At 39.0% G+C, this 18,297-nt stretch overlaps 2 protein-coding genes across 3 annotated transcripts in view; one reads left to right on the top strand and one right to left on the bottom strand.

Annotated features, from left to right (window-relative positions):
• The window catches only part of egfem1 (EGF-like and EMI domain containing 1), a 60,030-nt gene extending 48,160 nt beyond the window's left edge, over positions 1-11,870 (bottom strand). Inside the window, exons 1-4 of the mRNA XM_085184303.1 lie at positions 11,410-11,870; positions 10,292-10,426; positions 9,664-9,773; positions 9,240-9,344 (exon numbers count right to left, since the gene is read on the bottom strand). Coding sequence (XP_085040429.1) covers positions 9,240-9,344; positions 9,664-9,773; positions 10,292-10,426; positions 11,410-11,492 — 433 coding nt within the window. The 5' untranslated portion in view covers positions 11,493-11,870. The remainder of the gene's footprint in view (positions 1-9,239; positions 9,345-9,663; positions 9,774-10,291; positions 10,427-11,409) is intronic.
• A 381-nt stretch (positions 11,871-12,251) lies between these two features.
• mffa (mitochondrial fission factor a) lies at positions 12,252-18,090 on the top strand. 2 transcript variants are annotated; one of them, XM_085184855.1, is made up of 8 exons: positions 12,252-12,468; positions 13,102-13,319; positions 14,213-14,382; positions 14,509-14,600; positions 15,440-15,601; positions 17,092-17,148; positions 17,353-17,437; positions 17,524-18,090. In XM_085184855.1, the coding sequence occupies exons 2-8, from the start codon at positions 13,106-13,108 to the stop codon at positions 17,653-17,655; spliced, it is 912 nt and encodes a 303-aa protein (XP_085040981.1). In that variant the 5' UTR covers positions 12,252-12,468; positions 13,102-13,105; the 3' UTR covers positions 17,656-18,090. The 2 variants fall into 2 exon arrangements, with proteins under 2 accessions (XP_085040981.1, XP_085040982.1); XM_085184856.1 differs by lacking the exons at positions 12,252-12,468; positions 15,440-15,601 and having other exon boundaries at positions 13,094-13,319.
• The last annotated feature ends 207 nt before the right edge of the window (positions 18,091-18,297 follow it).

Raw genomic sequence — 18,297 nt, forward strand, 5'->3', positions numbered from 1 at the left:
GTGCAGTACAACAGACATGAATCACAACAACTGTGTGCTATCCTGCTTTCTCCCCCAACATTTAATCTACGGACAACACCAGCGTTTTTCTCTGTAATTACCAAAGTTCCAAAGTGAAAACCCAGTTCATTGGGATTAAAAAAGTTGAACTGGAGCCCCTGACTTGATAGTCTTATTTGAACTTTTTGCCCCATAATTGCATTGAGTTTTCTTCAACATCTGGGAAAACCATCTTCCTCAAAAATGCCTTCCACAGAGAGGATGAAACATGGATGTAGATTTATGCCTAACTGTACTGCAGGTACAAGATTGTTCAGCATCTCAGTATTGCCGTTTCAGATATGGAATAAACATGATCATGCTAAGGATGATTTTTCAGTTTAATAAAGCTTTGAACGTTACTATTTACTTTTCATTGTGAAACAACATCCATGCCAGGGTCTTTCTAGCTTTTGTGAAATATTACACGTAGTAAGATGTACTAAGTTACACAGCGTCAGCATGTTCTAACTTTCACCATTCACTTCCAACATTTCTCCTAATGCTCCTTACTGCTAATGCTGCCTACTTACTGTCATATGTTAAAGGAAAAGTTTACCTTTAAATGAGCAAGAACACGAGTTATAAAGAAAACCATGTTGTTAGAAAAACTAGTGAAGTGTGTAGGCCTGAATGACTCACAGTGCTTTCAGCTCTTTGATGTTCTCCTATAAGACAGCAAAAGGTTGAGATAGCATTTTCTTTATCTTCTTCTGAGAAAAGTTCACACTGAAAAACAATTAGAATTGCACTGCTTGCTTTATAGCCAAACAGCTGCATATCAGATATTTCTCCAGTTTTAGATTAGTGAAGGCCAAAAAAGGTTTTTATCCCTTTTGCTAACTTCCCTAAAGTAGTTTTCAGAACTCTGGGGCACTTTCTTGGTGGAAAACTCACCACTTGTCCACTTCAAAAATCTCGAAAAAGGGGGCCTCTATGTTAGGCTTATTATTCTAAACCCAATACTAACACTATAGAGCACAGCCAAACCGAGTTCATGGAAGAAAAACTCCACTGCTACTGTAGGAATTCAACAGTGAGCCTTGAGTGTACATGGCTCATCTCACAGACCATTAGCTGCGGCCTGTTCAGCATTAACCTGATAAAAATTTATAGCTAAATTTATTTGAAAAGATGCCGGGGTGTTTTTTTTAGCATGTGGCTACTTCCCTGTCAGATGGCAGCAATTGATCTAATCTTCCTCCCTCCTCTGATAGCTATGCTGATCATGTAGCACTTGCCTTGCTCCCCCCTGTGTCCTGCTGTTAGACGAGCCATATTCACGGTCTGTGTCTTGGCATATGATTCCTACATCCCCATATAGAGACTTCAGGAATGAAAACAGGATGACTGGGTGCACAGGTCACAAAGGAAGCAACGCTAGCACATAACGAGCATTATCACTGTCTTAGTCTCAATGTTTAATAAGAAGACAAACTATGTTTATCCTGAAAAATCACACATGACTATGACTATGATGATACAGTTTTTTCTGTGGATCATGGAAACCTCTGGCATCCAATCACTATTAGAGTTCAACATTTAATTTTAACTTGCTGTAAGGTCTGATGTATTCAGCCAGAGGCATCTGCGGCTTTTAACTCAGTTTTCAAAAGCTGATCGCTACCATGTGTTTAAAACATGTCTTGGGAGATTGGTATTGGTTTCTCAGTCATTAAGCACATATTACGCCAGAGATGCACAGGAACCTAGTTTTCAGTGAAGCTTTTCATTAACCACTATTAATAAAAACACAAAGCGCTAGCCAAAGCAACAACTGACCTGTCAATGGTCATTTAGACATTTGCACTTCAGTTCTGTCAGAAACAAACATTATGAATTCCACAACTCACAGACTTTAGTGCTTTAGTAGCCATGACCTAAATTATTGTTGCAGAAACCTTTCAGACAAGACCAACATAAGCACTCCAGCCTGCCATCATTACAACCACACAGTTGTCATAATTTAAATAAATCACTGCCTGCTGCACATGTGTGAGCTGGGACTTTAGAGTGCTGTCTTATATCCCAGGTTGTGTTAAGATCATAGTTGTTGACAATGACTTAGCTTGGAACTACAACTGTTCTAAAATGACTCCTTTGTACCTAGAGGGAAAGAACAATCTGCTTCTGTTGCTTAGGAGTTAAAGCACAATGCTCAAACCTCACCTGGAGCTCTGCTATGACCTAAGTGCACGGAAAGACTTAGAGAAGCTAAACTCCCCGCATGGTATGTTAGTTAAGAGGATTCCTTCCAAACCTGTGAAAGACATCACTGTTTTGTGAGAACAACCACAGGAGCTACTAAGACGTTATACACCTTCATCCTGGGTCTTCACGAACATTTCTATCAAATTAAATCTAGGACTAGATTTATTTATTTTTCCTCAGCCATGTTTTGATTGTAACCACATATTAATATTTCGGCTTGACTACATCGTTGAGCTTAATTACTTCCAGAGACCAGAAAGAGACTATGGTTTCTTTCTCTTTCTTGAAGGACAGATTGTTTCACTGACACTCTTGTTAAAGTTCAGAGCAGGAACAGGCATACCAGTAAAAATTCATCCTGAACAGATTTTTCTTTCTGTCCAGAGTCAGATCCAGGAATGTGTGATATTACTGCCAAAGACATGTGAAAGCAGTAGAAGACAGAGGACTAAACACTGGCAGAGGCTCTATAAAGGATACACACCATACCAAGTGAAGACATTAGCAAATCATTTTTCCTGAATCTTTTCCAAGTTGCAAATATTTTTTAGCTATATTCAAAACCCAATGGATTAGAGTTAACAATTTCCAGTATGTTCCCTGAACCGGTCCTAAATGATGTATGCAGGAAACATTAATTTTCTTGTGTGAAAAATGAAAACAGTAAAGCGTAAAGCTCAAGAGTTTGCATTAACACCTCCACAGAATACTCAAAGAGGAAACATGCAATGAGCTTAGCATATGTACAAATCTGCAGAACCCAACTAAAGCGCGACCATTATCATATATATCAGTCAATTTCAGTCGATATTAGGTATTTACCAATATCAATAGCGGCATTTATATGATAAAAATATATATATTAAAAGTAAAGAAACAGCTTCAATCATGTTATGAGTGTTGATGTTCCAAAGTTTGTCACTGGGCACTCTGAAACTTCCCTGCTGGCAATTTGTGTTTGAAATGCTACAAACACAACAACCAGAGCCCTAAAGCCAGTACTACAAATAGGATTTTGTTTTATTTGTGTAACTTCAGTGTTAAACATGGTTAACCATGTTTCTTTACAACAGTTTTGTATTTTACTGGTGTATATTTTATATTTTTGAAACACCATCTGATGTCTCTGGTGTAGGTAGCACTCATAGGGATTATTTTCTGTGGAAGAAAAGTGTTATGACCCATGAAAAAAACCCTTTTATACTGGTTAGATGCTGCCAACGCCAACCCCTTCATATCAACCTGCAGTGGAAACTCTGGTTTAATATAAGGAGTTGATAATCAGCTTTGTGTGAGTGCTTATCCTGATCACCAGTGGTGAGGAAAGTGAATCCAGAAAACAAAAAGATAACCTGGATACGCTGGACTTGGTTCATAGTGCAGGAAGCTGTTCTACAAAGCTAGTTGAATCTTCCTTGGTAACTTCAGGGTTAAACCTGGTTTTCAATACTATGAACGTGGTTAACTTCTTACTGCGCTAGCTTGCCATGGTAACATATGCTGTGAGCTAACACAGATCAGATTAGGTTCCAGATTAGAGATCAACATGTATGAAATCATCACCTACTGACCAATCAATTCCCAGAAAATACCATCACCATTCTTTGAAGTTCCTCAGACATCTGTGTGTGGAGAGTAGGAGGGTCTAAAACTTTTTAACAGCTTCTAAAGTGTTTATCTTTTCCAGATAAGTATCAGTTCTGAATATCGACTAGTATAACCAATGTTCTTGTGTTGTTTTGTTTTTTTCATGTTGGCTGCAAGCTATTTTTATTTTAAAATATTTCTATTTTTCCAAAAGCATTTACATATGAATCCTATAAAAGATCACTTTTTTCATACTTGCTGACCTTATTTCAAATTTGTACATAATTCCTATTTTTGTATTCACTAAAATTGTCTTTTAATGTAATTAAGTTAAACATGATTTAATGAAATACTTGATTGTAATATATCAGATTCTTCCATGTCTTAATGAACCAAGTGTCATATTGATACATCTGTTAATTTACTGGGTTTGCATTATTACTGGCTGTATTTCCTTCTTTCAAATAGGCTAAGTTTTATTAATGTAGTAACGTCTTTTCCAGACCTACTGACCAAAGCACTCAAAGTGCACACCTTTAGTACACCTCTGCAGTACTTTTCCTCTCACAAGCACACTGCTGTGTTGCTTTTAGTCTACATTGTTTTACCTCTTAATATTTTTCCAGTGGTTTCCATATTGGCCTTAAAAACTGGGGCTCTAGAGCCAGTCCTGTTCAAACACATTAACAACAAAAACAACATTTAGGTATGAGAACACTTAGGTATGAGAACCATGAAAATCCAAACACATGCACATATAAACCTGCTGCAACACGAACAAAAATAACTCCCAATTCTCTAAGACACATTTCACTGTTGAAATACTGTAAAACAAATCAAATTGCACAAACACAGTCAACAAAATCCAAGACTTAAAAGAAAATTTACATAGTCATAGCACATAATAAACAGAGTCTCTGCTTCCTGTACCAAAAGTAAATACACAACAGAAGAGACCTGGTGGTAACTGAGTCACCGTCTCCCACTGTTTTATTTACTGCAGTCATCCTAACAACTCTGCAGGAAAAGCCACTCACTCTATAGCTGTTTCCCATTTCTGTAGCTCATCCAAAAACTTTAATACAGTCATAGAGAACTTCAGTTGTATTGAAGCCTTTTCATTCGGCAATCATTGAAGAAAACTTTCAGAGACGACCTACTGTAATCTACCACACTAAAGACTGCAGACGTGTTCCTGCAACTCCATCTCCATCATCCATTCAGCTTTATGTCATACAATCAAGCCCAATCTAATTCACACCTTTGTAAGAATATGTACACAAGTGTTCAAACACTGACACAGATAAAGATTGGTGTGTTTAATCTGACAGAAATCCCGTCCAGACAGGAGCTCAGTGACTGGGGTGAGAAGTGATCCGATAATAGACAACCCAAGGTCCGCAGAATCAAACATTCAAGTTCAAATGAAGAAAGAAGATTCCATGAGAGAAAATGTGATTTACACTGAAACTGCAATAACCCCGAGGCTGTCAACAGAGTTCCTCAGATTTAAAGTCTGGAAATAAAACTGTCCAGTCCACTTCTGTTGCTACATATACTTAGTTTAATTGACACACCGCCTGGTGACTTTGCTTGTGTTAGAAAAATCTTTGTTCTATCATACATTCCCAACAAAGTTTGTTTGGATGTTGCTGCCTATAATATCACAACTTATATCAATTAACTTTTTGCAAGAAAGTTGTAATTTCTACTGATTTTGATTGCTGTCTCATTAAAAGCACCCACTACAACAAGATCTAGTCTTAAGCACCATTCATAACAACTGTTCCAAAAGTGCACTGAAAGCCGCCAAGGCTTCTTTAGTGAGGACCAGATGGTTTCTGTCCTCACGCTGTTATGTGCCCATGGTCTCTTAATTTTATACAGACACATGCACCAATCTAACCAAAGCAAAGCCTAATCCAAAGCTTAACAGAGTGAGACAGAGTGGCATTCACAAGCAGGGATAAATAGAACTATTACAGAGTATCCAGAGTCTCAACACATGCTTCGGGCAACATGCAGGCTGTTTATGACCTCCCAGTGTCAACACCCCGGCCTTGGTGTCAGTGGCTGACATAGATTTCCTTGGATGATGCCTACTGTCTCACATTAGAAATGAGAAGCAGGTGGTCAGCTGGCCCGCACAACACACAGTGGGTTCTACCACCACGACTTGGCCAGAGCACCAAAGAAAGTAACAGTTCAAGAAAGTCTGTCAGTGATGAGTGCTGAAAAGAGGCGAGGGGGAGCAGTGCCTGGATTGTAACTTCAACTAAAACCAGAGTCAGAATGTTCGGCTTTTTCTCAGTGTACATTTAGCCTCTTTTGAAGTCTAAATCTGCTGTGGTGAAAAGGCAAGGCTGGCATATCCTTTGTCCTCACAACACACTTTGTTATATATCTTAAGAAATAGTGACAGGATTAATAGTGACAGGAAGTCGTTTGCTACGAGCAGTCCAAGGAAGTCAGGCTTGTAATTAAAAAAATAAACTCACTGTCATTTAATGAATTGCAATTTTCACTCTAAAAAAACACGTTACTTAATTCTCCAATCACCGTTTTTAGCAACTGTAAACAAAATACTGGAATATGATTACCTTTTTAGTTTGAAATCACAGAAAAGTCTTCTATTTATTTTCCTGGGAGTTTAAAATTCACTCACATTCACGCTTTCCTTCCTTTCCTGTAGTACCAACTCCCCTTAAGTTAGTCTTTAAGGCCCAGATTTACTAAATGGGGCAAAAGAGCAGTGAGTGCAATCCCCAAATAGCGCTCATACATGTGGTTAGATTTACAGCTGAAAACGTTTTCTGAACTTAAGTGGAATCAGTTAATTTCAATATAAAGCTCAAAAATTAAGACAAGTAAATTGTGTGTCACAGACATTAGCGAATCAGTTTATGTGCTTCATTTAAATATTCTCCTTAATGTATTTTGCACCTCAAGAGAAAAACCCTTATTAATATAAAAGCAACAGGATCCATCACAAAAGTTTCAGAGTGCCCAGCTCCAACACACAATCTGAAATATTCACTGTGGTTCTTTGTAAATACTGATAATCCTTTCTCTTTTTCTGTTACATCAAAACCCAGTTCGTGCTGGTTTTTGAGGCTCGAAACAATCTGATGAGAGTTGTAGTGTAAAAACACCAAGGGGGTAAAGTTGCCAAAATGTGGGTTAAAGTTGCTGCCATGCTGCAATCAATAACAGCATTGTAATTTGCCCAATGACAGGTGAAGCACTAATTTAATCAACAAGCACTATTGACTTAAAAAATAATAATAACACAACACTAATTCTGAGTGAAAAGAAAGCAGAGAAGTTGAACTAATTCTTGTGAGTACATTTTCTTTTTAAAAAAAACTGAGATTTATCTATCTGACAAAACAGCTGTTCTCATGCAGTACGTCGGCCTCCAGTGCAGGTGCAGAACATAATATAGATACTGAAAGACTGGTCAATGTACAAACTGACAAACACCAGAAACATTACATGCAGCAGGATTAAATGCACATGGCAAAGGATTCAGACACGAGGGATGGACTATAAGTCTACCGAAGTCTTGCGAAACATCTTCACGACCAAAGCGCACGACAGCTACCTTTAACTTATGACTCTGAGGTAAAACGACAGAGGTCAGCATTCCTTCTTCTTAACTGTTCCTGTTTGTTCTAAATCAAACTCGAATCTCACACAGGAAAGAAAAAAAGTGTCATTTTGAAATGTGAAATCTCACAATACGAATCTAATAAAGAAGGCAGGTTAATAACGATAGTAATTTGCTTAAACCCACACAAATCAGAATGACTAGTGCGTGTCTTTGATGCCGCATCAGGCAGAGGTTGCGAGGGAAGGAACCTGGCTGAACACAGAAGCTTGGCTGACTCTCTCGGCGCATAATGTTTCTGGCAGAAGACTGTGGATAAATCTGTCTCACGAGACGAGAGAAGGAAAAGTGTTTTCAAGAAAGAGAAGAGCAAGACGCGCGTTCCCAAAGAGGATGTGAAAGAGAGAGGATGAAAGTCCTGATTATAACATCTCTGTTTCCAATCCATCACTTAGATGTGTGAAAACCAAAGAACCCGCGTGAAAACAAACATGAGCGCTGCCTCTAACAAACAACAACAGGCTTGTGTGAAAGCATCTTAGCAAGAGGAAGGACTGTGTTACACCTCTGGCAGGCCCCTTCTCCTGGGAAATCTAACAGCAAAGCTTATGTGTGTGTCTGCCTGCATGTTTGTGTTTCTGTGAGCATGTGGGGGGCTAGAAACTAAATATCTTCCGCTCACCATTCTCTCTTTGCAGGACTCCTCCAAAACAGCAACAAGCACACAAAAACTAGAGTTACTTAGACTGCAATGAGCGGAAAGAATAGACAATGATGGCAACAAGAGACAAGAAGAATAATAAGGGTTTAACTCTGCTTTACTTCAGATGTTCGCTATTTATTTGTGACAGATGCCAGGTTGCTCAGTTGCAGTTCATTAAGAACTGAAAGGCATTTTAAAGGAAGCCACATTTTAGCAAATACACTTATTCACCTTCTGGTAGGTTATCGTTAATAGCACACGTGCTGCCTTTGTATCTCTGCAGTAATTTAAAGGTTGCAGCAATGTCTGGTTTGCTTAGTACAAAGACTGGAAGGGAGTGAAAGGTTGGTCCCTGTCAAATGTTCACTGTCCTTTTTACTGAGCAGTGATCTGGCAAACAGCTGTTCAGCTGAAAGAGACCTTGTACAGGAAACCGGTTGCACATGTAAGTCTATGCTAACCATCAAACTGGCTGCCTCATGTTATACCGTGCAAGAAGCACGCTGATAACAGAGTGACATGGGAGTTCACATTGGCTTCTAAACTGGAAATATCCCTATTTCCAAACTATCAAACCTTAAAGAATACTCAACTAACAAATCAATTAATTCAATGCATTAAGGAAATGTTCAACCTGGGGGAAATATTGGTAGGTGAAACCAAATTTCTATTTCTGAAGATTTTTTGTTTTAGTTTTTCTGTCATATAAAATAAGGACTGAAGACAGTCTCATTAATGAGCAGTTTTTATAGAGAGGAAGCTCAGCTGGGTTAGCCACAGCACTCCAGGCTCTTGCCTTCAAAGAAAAAACATTTCTCCCAAAAGAAAACCCACTTCTTCCACCTTTAACTAGCCAAAGCCCCCACAGAGCAGCCCCGTCCAATCACAGCTACAAGACAGGCTCATTCTGCTTTAGCAGAGTGAACACATAAGGTCTGAACTGGACCCTGAATATACATAAGTGTGTTTGCCGGCTCCCAAACATATATTTGGCTATTTTGAATTACCTGCATACTTCAGTTACTTATTTTCAATTGAATAAATTGGCAAAATCTTTAGTTTTCATCTTCTGGGAAGCTGAATACTCACCATATTGACATCGCGTGCCTTTGAAGCCCAGTGGACAATGACATATTTGGTCTCCAGTCTCAGCACATCTCCCTCCATTGAAGCACATATTGGCACTGCAAACTCCTGAAGGTATCACATAGCATAACGCTGCTGATATATCCAAGTTATGTGTGCACTTCTGCATATACAGTCTTGACCAGCAGTGGGCAATTAATTTTCCGATGGGGCCACATGAGAAACAGAGACTGTTGAGTTCAGCTTATTGGTGCAGCACTCCACAACAGTCCTAGTTTCTCATGTGGCTTCTTGGGAAAATTAATTGCCCATTGCTGGTTTAGACAACAGGCTGAACCCGGAGTTCAGTTATTGTTTCAAGTGCAACTTCACAGCAGTATTGAAAGTAGCTCCATCTGATACATGCTGATGAAATGCAATTACTCACTGTGCAGACAACCTCTCTCTTCACCCTTCTGAATCCAACCAGGGCAGCACCTGTAGACTGTGTGCAAATCCACTCTGTACACTTGCCTGTAAACTGTGTAGTACGCTGTCCTGAGGAGGGGAGATTTCACAATTTTAAGGTCATTACATTATAAGGTATTACCTGTGAAGGTAATGTTGAGTGTATAAAAGATTTTTAACACATCATTAAACAATTTCTTTTAGACGCAAAAGCCAATTGGTTTAACAACAACAACAACAACAACAACAACAAACTTTATTTATATAGCACATTTAAAAACCAATGGTGTACCAAAGTGCTTAACATGTAAGAGGGTAAGATGAAGTAAGAGGGAAGGATGAGGGCTATGGCAAGGTACCAAAACATGCTAGCAGGTTAGATGGCATTAAAACACAAAAGCAAAAGAAATGCATATAAAAGCATAAAAGAGCAATAAGTGTAAGGGATAAAACAGTCAAAAATAACTGTAGTACTACTAATTAGTCACTGCTTCTGTTAATCAGAAGAATGAATATTACAACTATCAGCCCCAGATCACGTGAACAGAAGTCATCCCCAGCAATTATCGGAGAGAGTGGCAAACCAAATTTTAAAAGTCTACATTTACCTCCTCTCAACACCCATACACCATTTGTGGCTTGTGCATCCCTGCTTCCACACCTTCACCATGCGGGTAAAAGCCTGGACGCAAGGTTGACGGCTCCCTACCATGGACATCTCCTGGTCAGCACAAACATTTGGCCTGGGCATGAAAAACACATAGTTTATATAACAAAATGGCAAAAACTTGGGGGAAAAAATCTGTTTTTCTGATGACTTTCAGTAAATAGTGCTTTATTTGTATTTTTCTGTCTATGTGTTGGTAGGTGACTGTGTTGAGGGGTAGACAACAGTTATTTTAATTGTGATGTAAGCGTGCTGCAAAGCTGAAACCATACTGTAATTAGTAGTATACATGTAATATATATACAAGTTCTACATGTTCATTTGTTTTAGTATTACACATTATCACCGTCTACTGCTTTTATCACTAGATAAACAACCACATTTTAATTGTTACAATGTAAATCTACAAAATAAAGTGCAAGTGTATTGTTTTGCACTGATGTAAAAAAAAAAAAAAAAAAAGCCTCAAATCTTAAACTTTGTAAGCTTCTATTTAAGGAGCCTGCATCTGTTTATGTTGTGAGTGCAGGTAAACTATCCATAGGTCTCCTCCTCCTCAAACCATCTGGCTTCAATATAGGGCAACCTGAAGTTAATTAGAGGAAATATTCTTCTTCTCTGGTAATGAAAGAATCAATCATGTCCTCCACAGTCTATTTAAATTCAAAACCCTCAAGTACAGTCCAAAGAAAAGCGCATTCCTTTGGAAGTTATTATGCAGATGCACGTTACATCCGCGCTACAAAAACAGTGGACACGCATGCACGAGGGGACCCGAAAGAGAGACTCCTAGTGGTCATTGAGCAGAAAAACACAGAGTGAAGAGAAGTGAGAATTATAAATGGTGAAATCAAAAGTTCAACAGAGTTTAAACTCAGAATCTCTCTTTTAAAAATCCAATCTAACGCACGCTGCTTCTGTCATATTTAAAAGCATCAAATCTTTCTCATTCACCTAATCATATATTCAAGTGTGTGCTCACAGTGCAAACGGAAAGCAGTGGAAACGATGTTAAACCAAAAAAAAAACCCCAAAACAAACCCAAAACACGTTACTTACATGCCAAGCTGCAGCTCCAAAGATGACGCGATATGCATAGTGCCAAATAATATTACGCACAAAACAAAAATATGTGGGAACATAATTTCAGCCAGTTACAACCACGGTCAGAAGTACTCAATCGGCGCAGGCTCTGTGCCTGTTAAATAAAGAGCATCCTGACATTTATGAAAGTCCTCCTTTAAACATGACTCACGACTTTTGTTTATCCTGCAATGGTATCCCTGATATCCCGTTTGCTTGTTACGCAGAGGGGCAACTGTCTCATGTCAAAGGCTGCCTTTGAATGGCTCTGAAGAAAGGCACCACCCACAGTGACTGTGGGGCCATCTCTCCAAACCTCCGGCAACACTGACATATGCACTCATTAGTAATACAGCCAGCTTTGCTTATAAGACAAAATATGTAGTTTCATCAAAAGGCTATATTGACAAATGCTCCTTAATTATTCTGATTTTTTTTAAATGGTTCGATGTGCATATAAAATAAAAATAAACTACTTTCAACAGTTTTATATATATTAAGCTTTACTGAATACAATAAAGCAGATCAATAAACATTCAGTGCAGATAAATTATGTTATTGCATTTCGTAAAGTTGAATTCTTTGCCAAATTAAATAAGCCACAATAAAAAAAATAGATAAAACACCTACTATGGTGACTTAAAGTCATTTCTGAAAGCATGTAGAATATTTAAATACAGGCTATTTAAATGGTAAGCTACAATAAACTAACAAGTTAGACAAATTATATTATTTTAGGCTGTACTGTTTGCACATATGTCCAGTTTTTTATCTGCTTTTAATTTCAGCGCTTGGTACTAATGACATAACTTCCCCAGAATTACGCCACTTCCTGTTTAGCGTGCAGACAGAGGAAGAAGCAGGAAGAGAGGAAGGTCCTCTCTCACAACATAGAGATGCTTAACAGCTAATTCACCTGTAATACCTAAAATACTTGAAACTGAGCTTTACATTTCCGACTGCAGGTTTGTTCCGTCAAAGAAATTCTGAATAAGTTCTTCGACGAAACAGCGGCCTGTGGCAAGAGACTAAACGGTAAGAAATATGGCTAACGTGCTAGCTTGAAATGGCGCTAAGCTAAAGTGTTTTCTGTCAATTTCATTTTCGGAAGCTAACCTGTTTGCTGGAATGCAAAGTATTTCCGCAAATGTTTGTGGATAATAGTTTCTGAATGTTGTTATATGGGTAATGTATTAGATATTTCTTATGCTAGTACAGCAACCTGAATTTAATAATTTCTTGTCATCTTGTGAGCATTAAGGGCTTTAAAATAACCACTCTGTAATGAGACCAGCAGTTCTTTAATGTTAAAATCAATGTTGTTTGCTTTGGGGTCAATGTTCGACTTTTGCGTGACTCTGAAAAAATCTGAATACATCATGTGATAACTTATGATAACATCACAAGCCTGTTCCATCTTTAATCCCCTCTCCACTACTCTGTTAGAACCACCACGATAAGTATCACTGTGTCCCTAGAGGAAATATTCTGGTTTTGCGAGCTAGGGCTAGGTTTAACAGCTGAAGCCACACACTGCATAACAATAGCTATTCAGTGTGTGGCTGAAGTAAAACTATTTTAGCTCAAAGGCTTATTGTATCAGCATGTTCTCTTTCTTTAGGGATTTTTTTCTGTTTAACTAACAATTAATTCTGTGTTGATGAACAGCCAAATGAACGGAGCAACATTCCCCTCTCCAACGGCTGATATAGCTGAAATTAACCGTATCCACTATGAGCTGGAGTACACCGAGGGAATAAGCCAAAGGATGCGCATCCCAGAGATGCTCAAAGTGGCTCCAACAGCCCACGAGGACCCTAATTTGGGATCGCAGGAGGTCCCTCACAGTGTTATAATGCAAGTCCCAGAGAGAATTGTGGTTGCTGGTTAGTATACTGTATGTTTTCTGTCCTTTATGTCACACTATGTCTGCACATCACTGGTGACTCACCATTATGGTAGTTCCTCACAGTCTTTTGCAGATTATAGAACTCCTTCTATCAGTGCCTCAGGACTTTGCTCCTAGATGCCGTTTCACTGCCAGGATCACATCAACTATTTCACTTTTAATGTAACAATTACAAACCATCTTGCGATGTGATTACACTAGCCGCAATATCTTTGATATCTTAAGACATACCCAGCTCTAGAAATGGTCTCCGTTAACACAGCCATACATGAGGAGTTATGAACATTTAATAAAGAAAGAGAATGAAAAGGGGTGTAAAGTGGGACACAGGAACTACTACAGCATGTGTCTCTGTGTTTCGCTTCACCACAGAGAACCACATGAACATGAATATTTTACGTAATGTGACATCAGTACCACTGCTCAAATTATTTCCACTGAGTTGCACTACACATGAGCAGTTTGCCCCCTGCATTGAGTAAAGCACAGTTCATGCACACCATTCAGGAAGCACTGGTGTGCTGTGGTCAAAGTTCAGCATTGTTGAACTATGACCACAGCACAGTGATGTGCATTCACACAAGGAAAACAAAGCTTGACATTCAAAAGCAAAAGAAAAAAAATGAGCGCAAAAGCCACTGCAACACAGATTTTAAGCTCAACTTAGCTGTTACTTACTGCTTTTTATGTGAAGGGGCTGACATGCATACAGGTAGCATGGCAGAGGGGATATTTGTTTTTTTCCCCACTATAGGTGTGAACTAATTGATTATAATTCATTCAATTTTGTATTAAAAGCACAGCATACTGTTAATACTGTTAAAGTGTTAGAAGTGATAGGTTAGTCTCACAGTACATTTCATTTGTCAGGAGGCAGTGATGACACCCAGTTCCCCAGACCCAGAGACTTGGACCTCATCCAGTCAACACCACTGGAAATGCTATCACTTAAAACTCCACCCAGAGTCCTCACCCTCAATGAGCGACCCCTGGACTTCATGGAAGACGATCAGCGGGTGGCTCCAGACAGTGAGGAAGTGGTAAGTGATAAATCAGTAATTTTTTTTATTACAGAGAACACTGTGTACAATTCACCCATTGTTTAAGATAATGTCCTTAGTGTAACTCATAACCAGAAAATCAGTTGTCAATGCTATTCCTTGTAGTTGCGGCCCCAGGGACGTTTACGGAGGGAGCGTTCAGCCAGTGAGAATGCGGCTGTCCGTCAGAACACTCAGCTGATACGCAACGATTCAGCGTGAGTATGGGTCCATTAACTGGGTACCAGCTATTACGTCTTTGTGCATGTAAAGCATGCAGCATCTTTCTTTTGGTTTCATACTTGTATTGTAAGCCACTGTGTCAGGAGCTTTTGCTGCTGTCAGTGTTGATGCAGAAACTTTTTGCTACTTTTTAATACATTAACAACATGTTTTTATTGGTAGATTATTTCCAAATTGTGAAATCTTTAAAGATTAATTGATTAGTTTAAATAAATTACAAATTTGAACACTGTTATCCCCTCTACGCAGAAGGACAGGAATAGCTGGGGAAGCACTGACAGGAACTAGTGAAGCAGACTGTTTTTAATGCAAAGCGATTCAAATTTGAAGCTTTAGTAGCTTCATGTATTTGTTTGAAGGCCTTGTGTAAACTACAAGTGCTTGGCAACTTTATTATTTTGACAGAAAATATTAGGCTTAATATTTGAGAAAAATATTACACAGTTCTCGGACAAAAAAAAAACATTTTCATGTCCTGATCACTTTCTGCAACACAGCACACTGGTACTGTTAACAAGGTTCCTTGTCTGGCCCGAATGGTGAACTAGAAAATAGTCACTTAATCAAACATAAAATCAGCTCCTTTTGCATTCCTGTTTCTTGCCAGATGTGTTAGAACATGGTGTGGTTGGCAGGTTCAGTCTTTGGCTGCTGCTTTTTGCCTATTCACTTTCACTCTGATATTAGTTTTGCACAGTCAGTGGAGGACAGTTTCCTTTCCTTATTTCTATCCCTTTCCTTCCTCCTTCTCTTGTACTCTCTCTTCTTCCCTTCCCTACTGAATTTGCTGCTCTTAATGGTGGGCACTGAGCAGTGCAACCCCTTCCCCCCCAGCCATTGCTCACCCATGCCCCCCTCTCACCGAGGCTGAAGAACACAACCTCTACAGCGCTAGTGGTGTCTTATCTTTCATCCAGTCCACTACACGTCGGGCCTACCAGCACGTCCTGGAGGTCTTGGATGAGAACCCTCGCAGGTGACCTCCCAATCATCTGGTGTTTTTTTTTTTTTTTTTTTTTTTGCTTAAAGGTTTTGAAAAAAAAATTGCCCGAATGGGTATTGGTTTAAAAAGGCCGTAAAGATTGCAACAGCTATTTTCATGATAGATGGCATTAAATGTACTTTCATTTCTGCCCATAAGCACCATTTGTTTTGGATTGGGAGAGGGTCATGTGGTACAGGTTGTGTAGTCTCAAGAATCTTGTGACCAGTTTTAACCTTTAACAGTATTAATAACACATGTATTAATCCCAGAAAATGTAGAAAAGGTTTCTAAGTTCCTTGCTTGTTGAAGAATAAAAAACTGAAGCTCTGAACTGCCACTTCCACCAGTGGTTGAATCAAGTTGTTTGAGTTGCACTTTGACTAGGGTTTGGCGATATGTAAAAAGTTTTTCCATCGTCAGTCCACTAATCAATGATGGGCGATATGTTCGCGCAGACTTTTTGATGGGTGGAGCAATATGATCATGCACGGACTGATTTCCGCGTTCACATCATAGAAGTCCAAACATGGACGAACTAATTTCCAAAAAAATTAGGGCTGTCCGAGCAAGCAAAGTACTCAAACACGACTAACTTGCATGAGCATGTACGTGTCCACCATCCGGCTGAGTATGCTAGGCTATCCCCAGCTTCTGCAGTTCCATCAACAAGCATTTGGGCACACTCTGAGGAGGGTGCATTTGCTCACAGATGAAAGAGGGTGCTGTTTAAACCGCGCTATTATTTATTTATTCTTTTGTTGACTGCTTCTATTAGCTCCATCATTATTAGCAAACTTATTCATGGGCGAATAAATACATAAATTGCCCTTGTAAAAACGATTGCCAATGGGCTGTCTATCGTCGATAGTCGATATATTCGTCCAATCGCCCAACCCTAACTTTGACTTCTCAAACACCATAAATGTTTGCTTTGTAAGAAAGGGAATAATTCACACTGGGGAATTTGTTTTATTGTCCTTTGAAACTTCAGAGATGGTGTATTAAAGAGAAAGTGAAGTAGTGCTGACAACTTATTTCACCTTCAGGTTCAACACTTCAGTTACTCCAGGGTTAAACGCTGCGCAAAGCATGTGGATTCATTACTGAACTTTCCAAGGAGTTTTGCAAGTGTTTGACCTTTTAATTGTTTAGCTTTTTAAGGAAAGAATAAGGTGAAAATGGATCTTCTAAATATTGCTCACAAATTCATATTTTCTGTATGCTTAAAAAAGGTATTTTTAGAGCACTTACCCACATTCTTTGCCCCCTTTGAAGACTAAAGTGATAAAGTTGTGACTTGTTTTAAGACACTGAAAACAACTTTAGGGAAATAAGACTTTTTAAAAGGACTAGAAAGAATAGAAAATTAGAGAAAGTCTAGGTGCATTAAAGACATCCAAGTTGTGTGCATGGATGCAACATTGTTGGTTTCTCTATATCTCTTTCGCCTTTTCCCAACTCTGTCTTTCCCCACCCCTTAGCAAATCATCACTGCGAGGGGGGTCGGCTTCCAGCTCCAACCCCCTGCATGATTCCAGGTAACTTCATCTGGCACTTCGTTTTGTTCCTCTCTCCTTGTCCGCATCCTTTCCTACCTTGAGTGGTAGGACACAGATATATGGACACAGATATCTATAAAAATTACATTGCCATTGTTAAATTGTTCCGCGTATTTGAATGTGCCGTGTGCTGCTGTGACTTGGTTATTTTGTGATTCTCAAACTAGCCATTTTCTTTTTAAGGCTTGCACTGTCAACATATGAACCCTCTCTGGATGGGACAGCTGATGACATGACTGTGGTCGATGCAACAACACTTCGACGGCAGGTTAGTTCATGATAAATAAATGAATTCTGTCTTGTGTGGTGCAAGAGGCCAGACTGATAAAACTATTTTTTTTGATTCGGCAACAGCTCATCAAGTTGAACCGGAGACTCCAACATTTGGAGGAAGAGAACAAAGAGCGAACAAAGCGAGAGATGATCCTGTACTCCGTCACCGTCGCTTTCTGGCTCATCAACACTTGGGTGTGGTTGCGACGTTAGAGCCGGCCTGTGTTTCCGCCATCCACATGACAAGAACGTATTATCCTTTATCCTATCAGTTAGCTGCTCACTGCACTTAACCCCTGTCTGAGGAGATGTTAGCACGTGCAAGGCCTGTTGCACATAGGCTCAACATTTTGATTTTGTTTATTTAAACATGTACAGCTTTATTTTTGTACTTTTATTTTGTTCCATCTATTCCATTTTCTTGTGTTTTGTTTTTATTCTCAAATTCTGCTGCCCATTGCTAAGTTGTTGTAAATATTTGTTCATGTCAATCGGACCTCATCCAGAGGCACAGTATATAGTTCACCAAAAAAAATAAAAAATAAGGAGCTGTAGTGTGGGGACATACAGCTCCATGGTGGTAATGCTGAATACTAAGAGTAATATGTGACTTGGCTGGTAAATCTAATAAAGTTTAGTAAAACCGTACCAGTCATGTGTGGTCTTGTATTTTTATTGAGACATTAACATAGTTTTCCTGTAGAGGAGTTAAATGTCTCCCGAGGAAAAAAGACTAAAATTTACAAGTGTATTTATTTGGGTGGATTCTCTCAAACAAAATAGATACATTTGCTTTTGAAATGGTCAGAAGTAACCAAAAATTATACATGTCTGTTACAAAACAGCTAGCATTGT

This window comes from Neolamprologus multifasciatus, chromosome 14 (genome assembly GCF_963576455.1).
Source record: "Neolamprologus multifasciatus chromosome 14, fNeoMul1.2, whole genome shotgun sequence".
Taxonomy (NCBI): Eukaryota; Metazoa; Chordata; class Actinopteri; order Cichliformes; family Cichlidae; genus Neolamprologus; species Neolamprologus multifasciatus.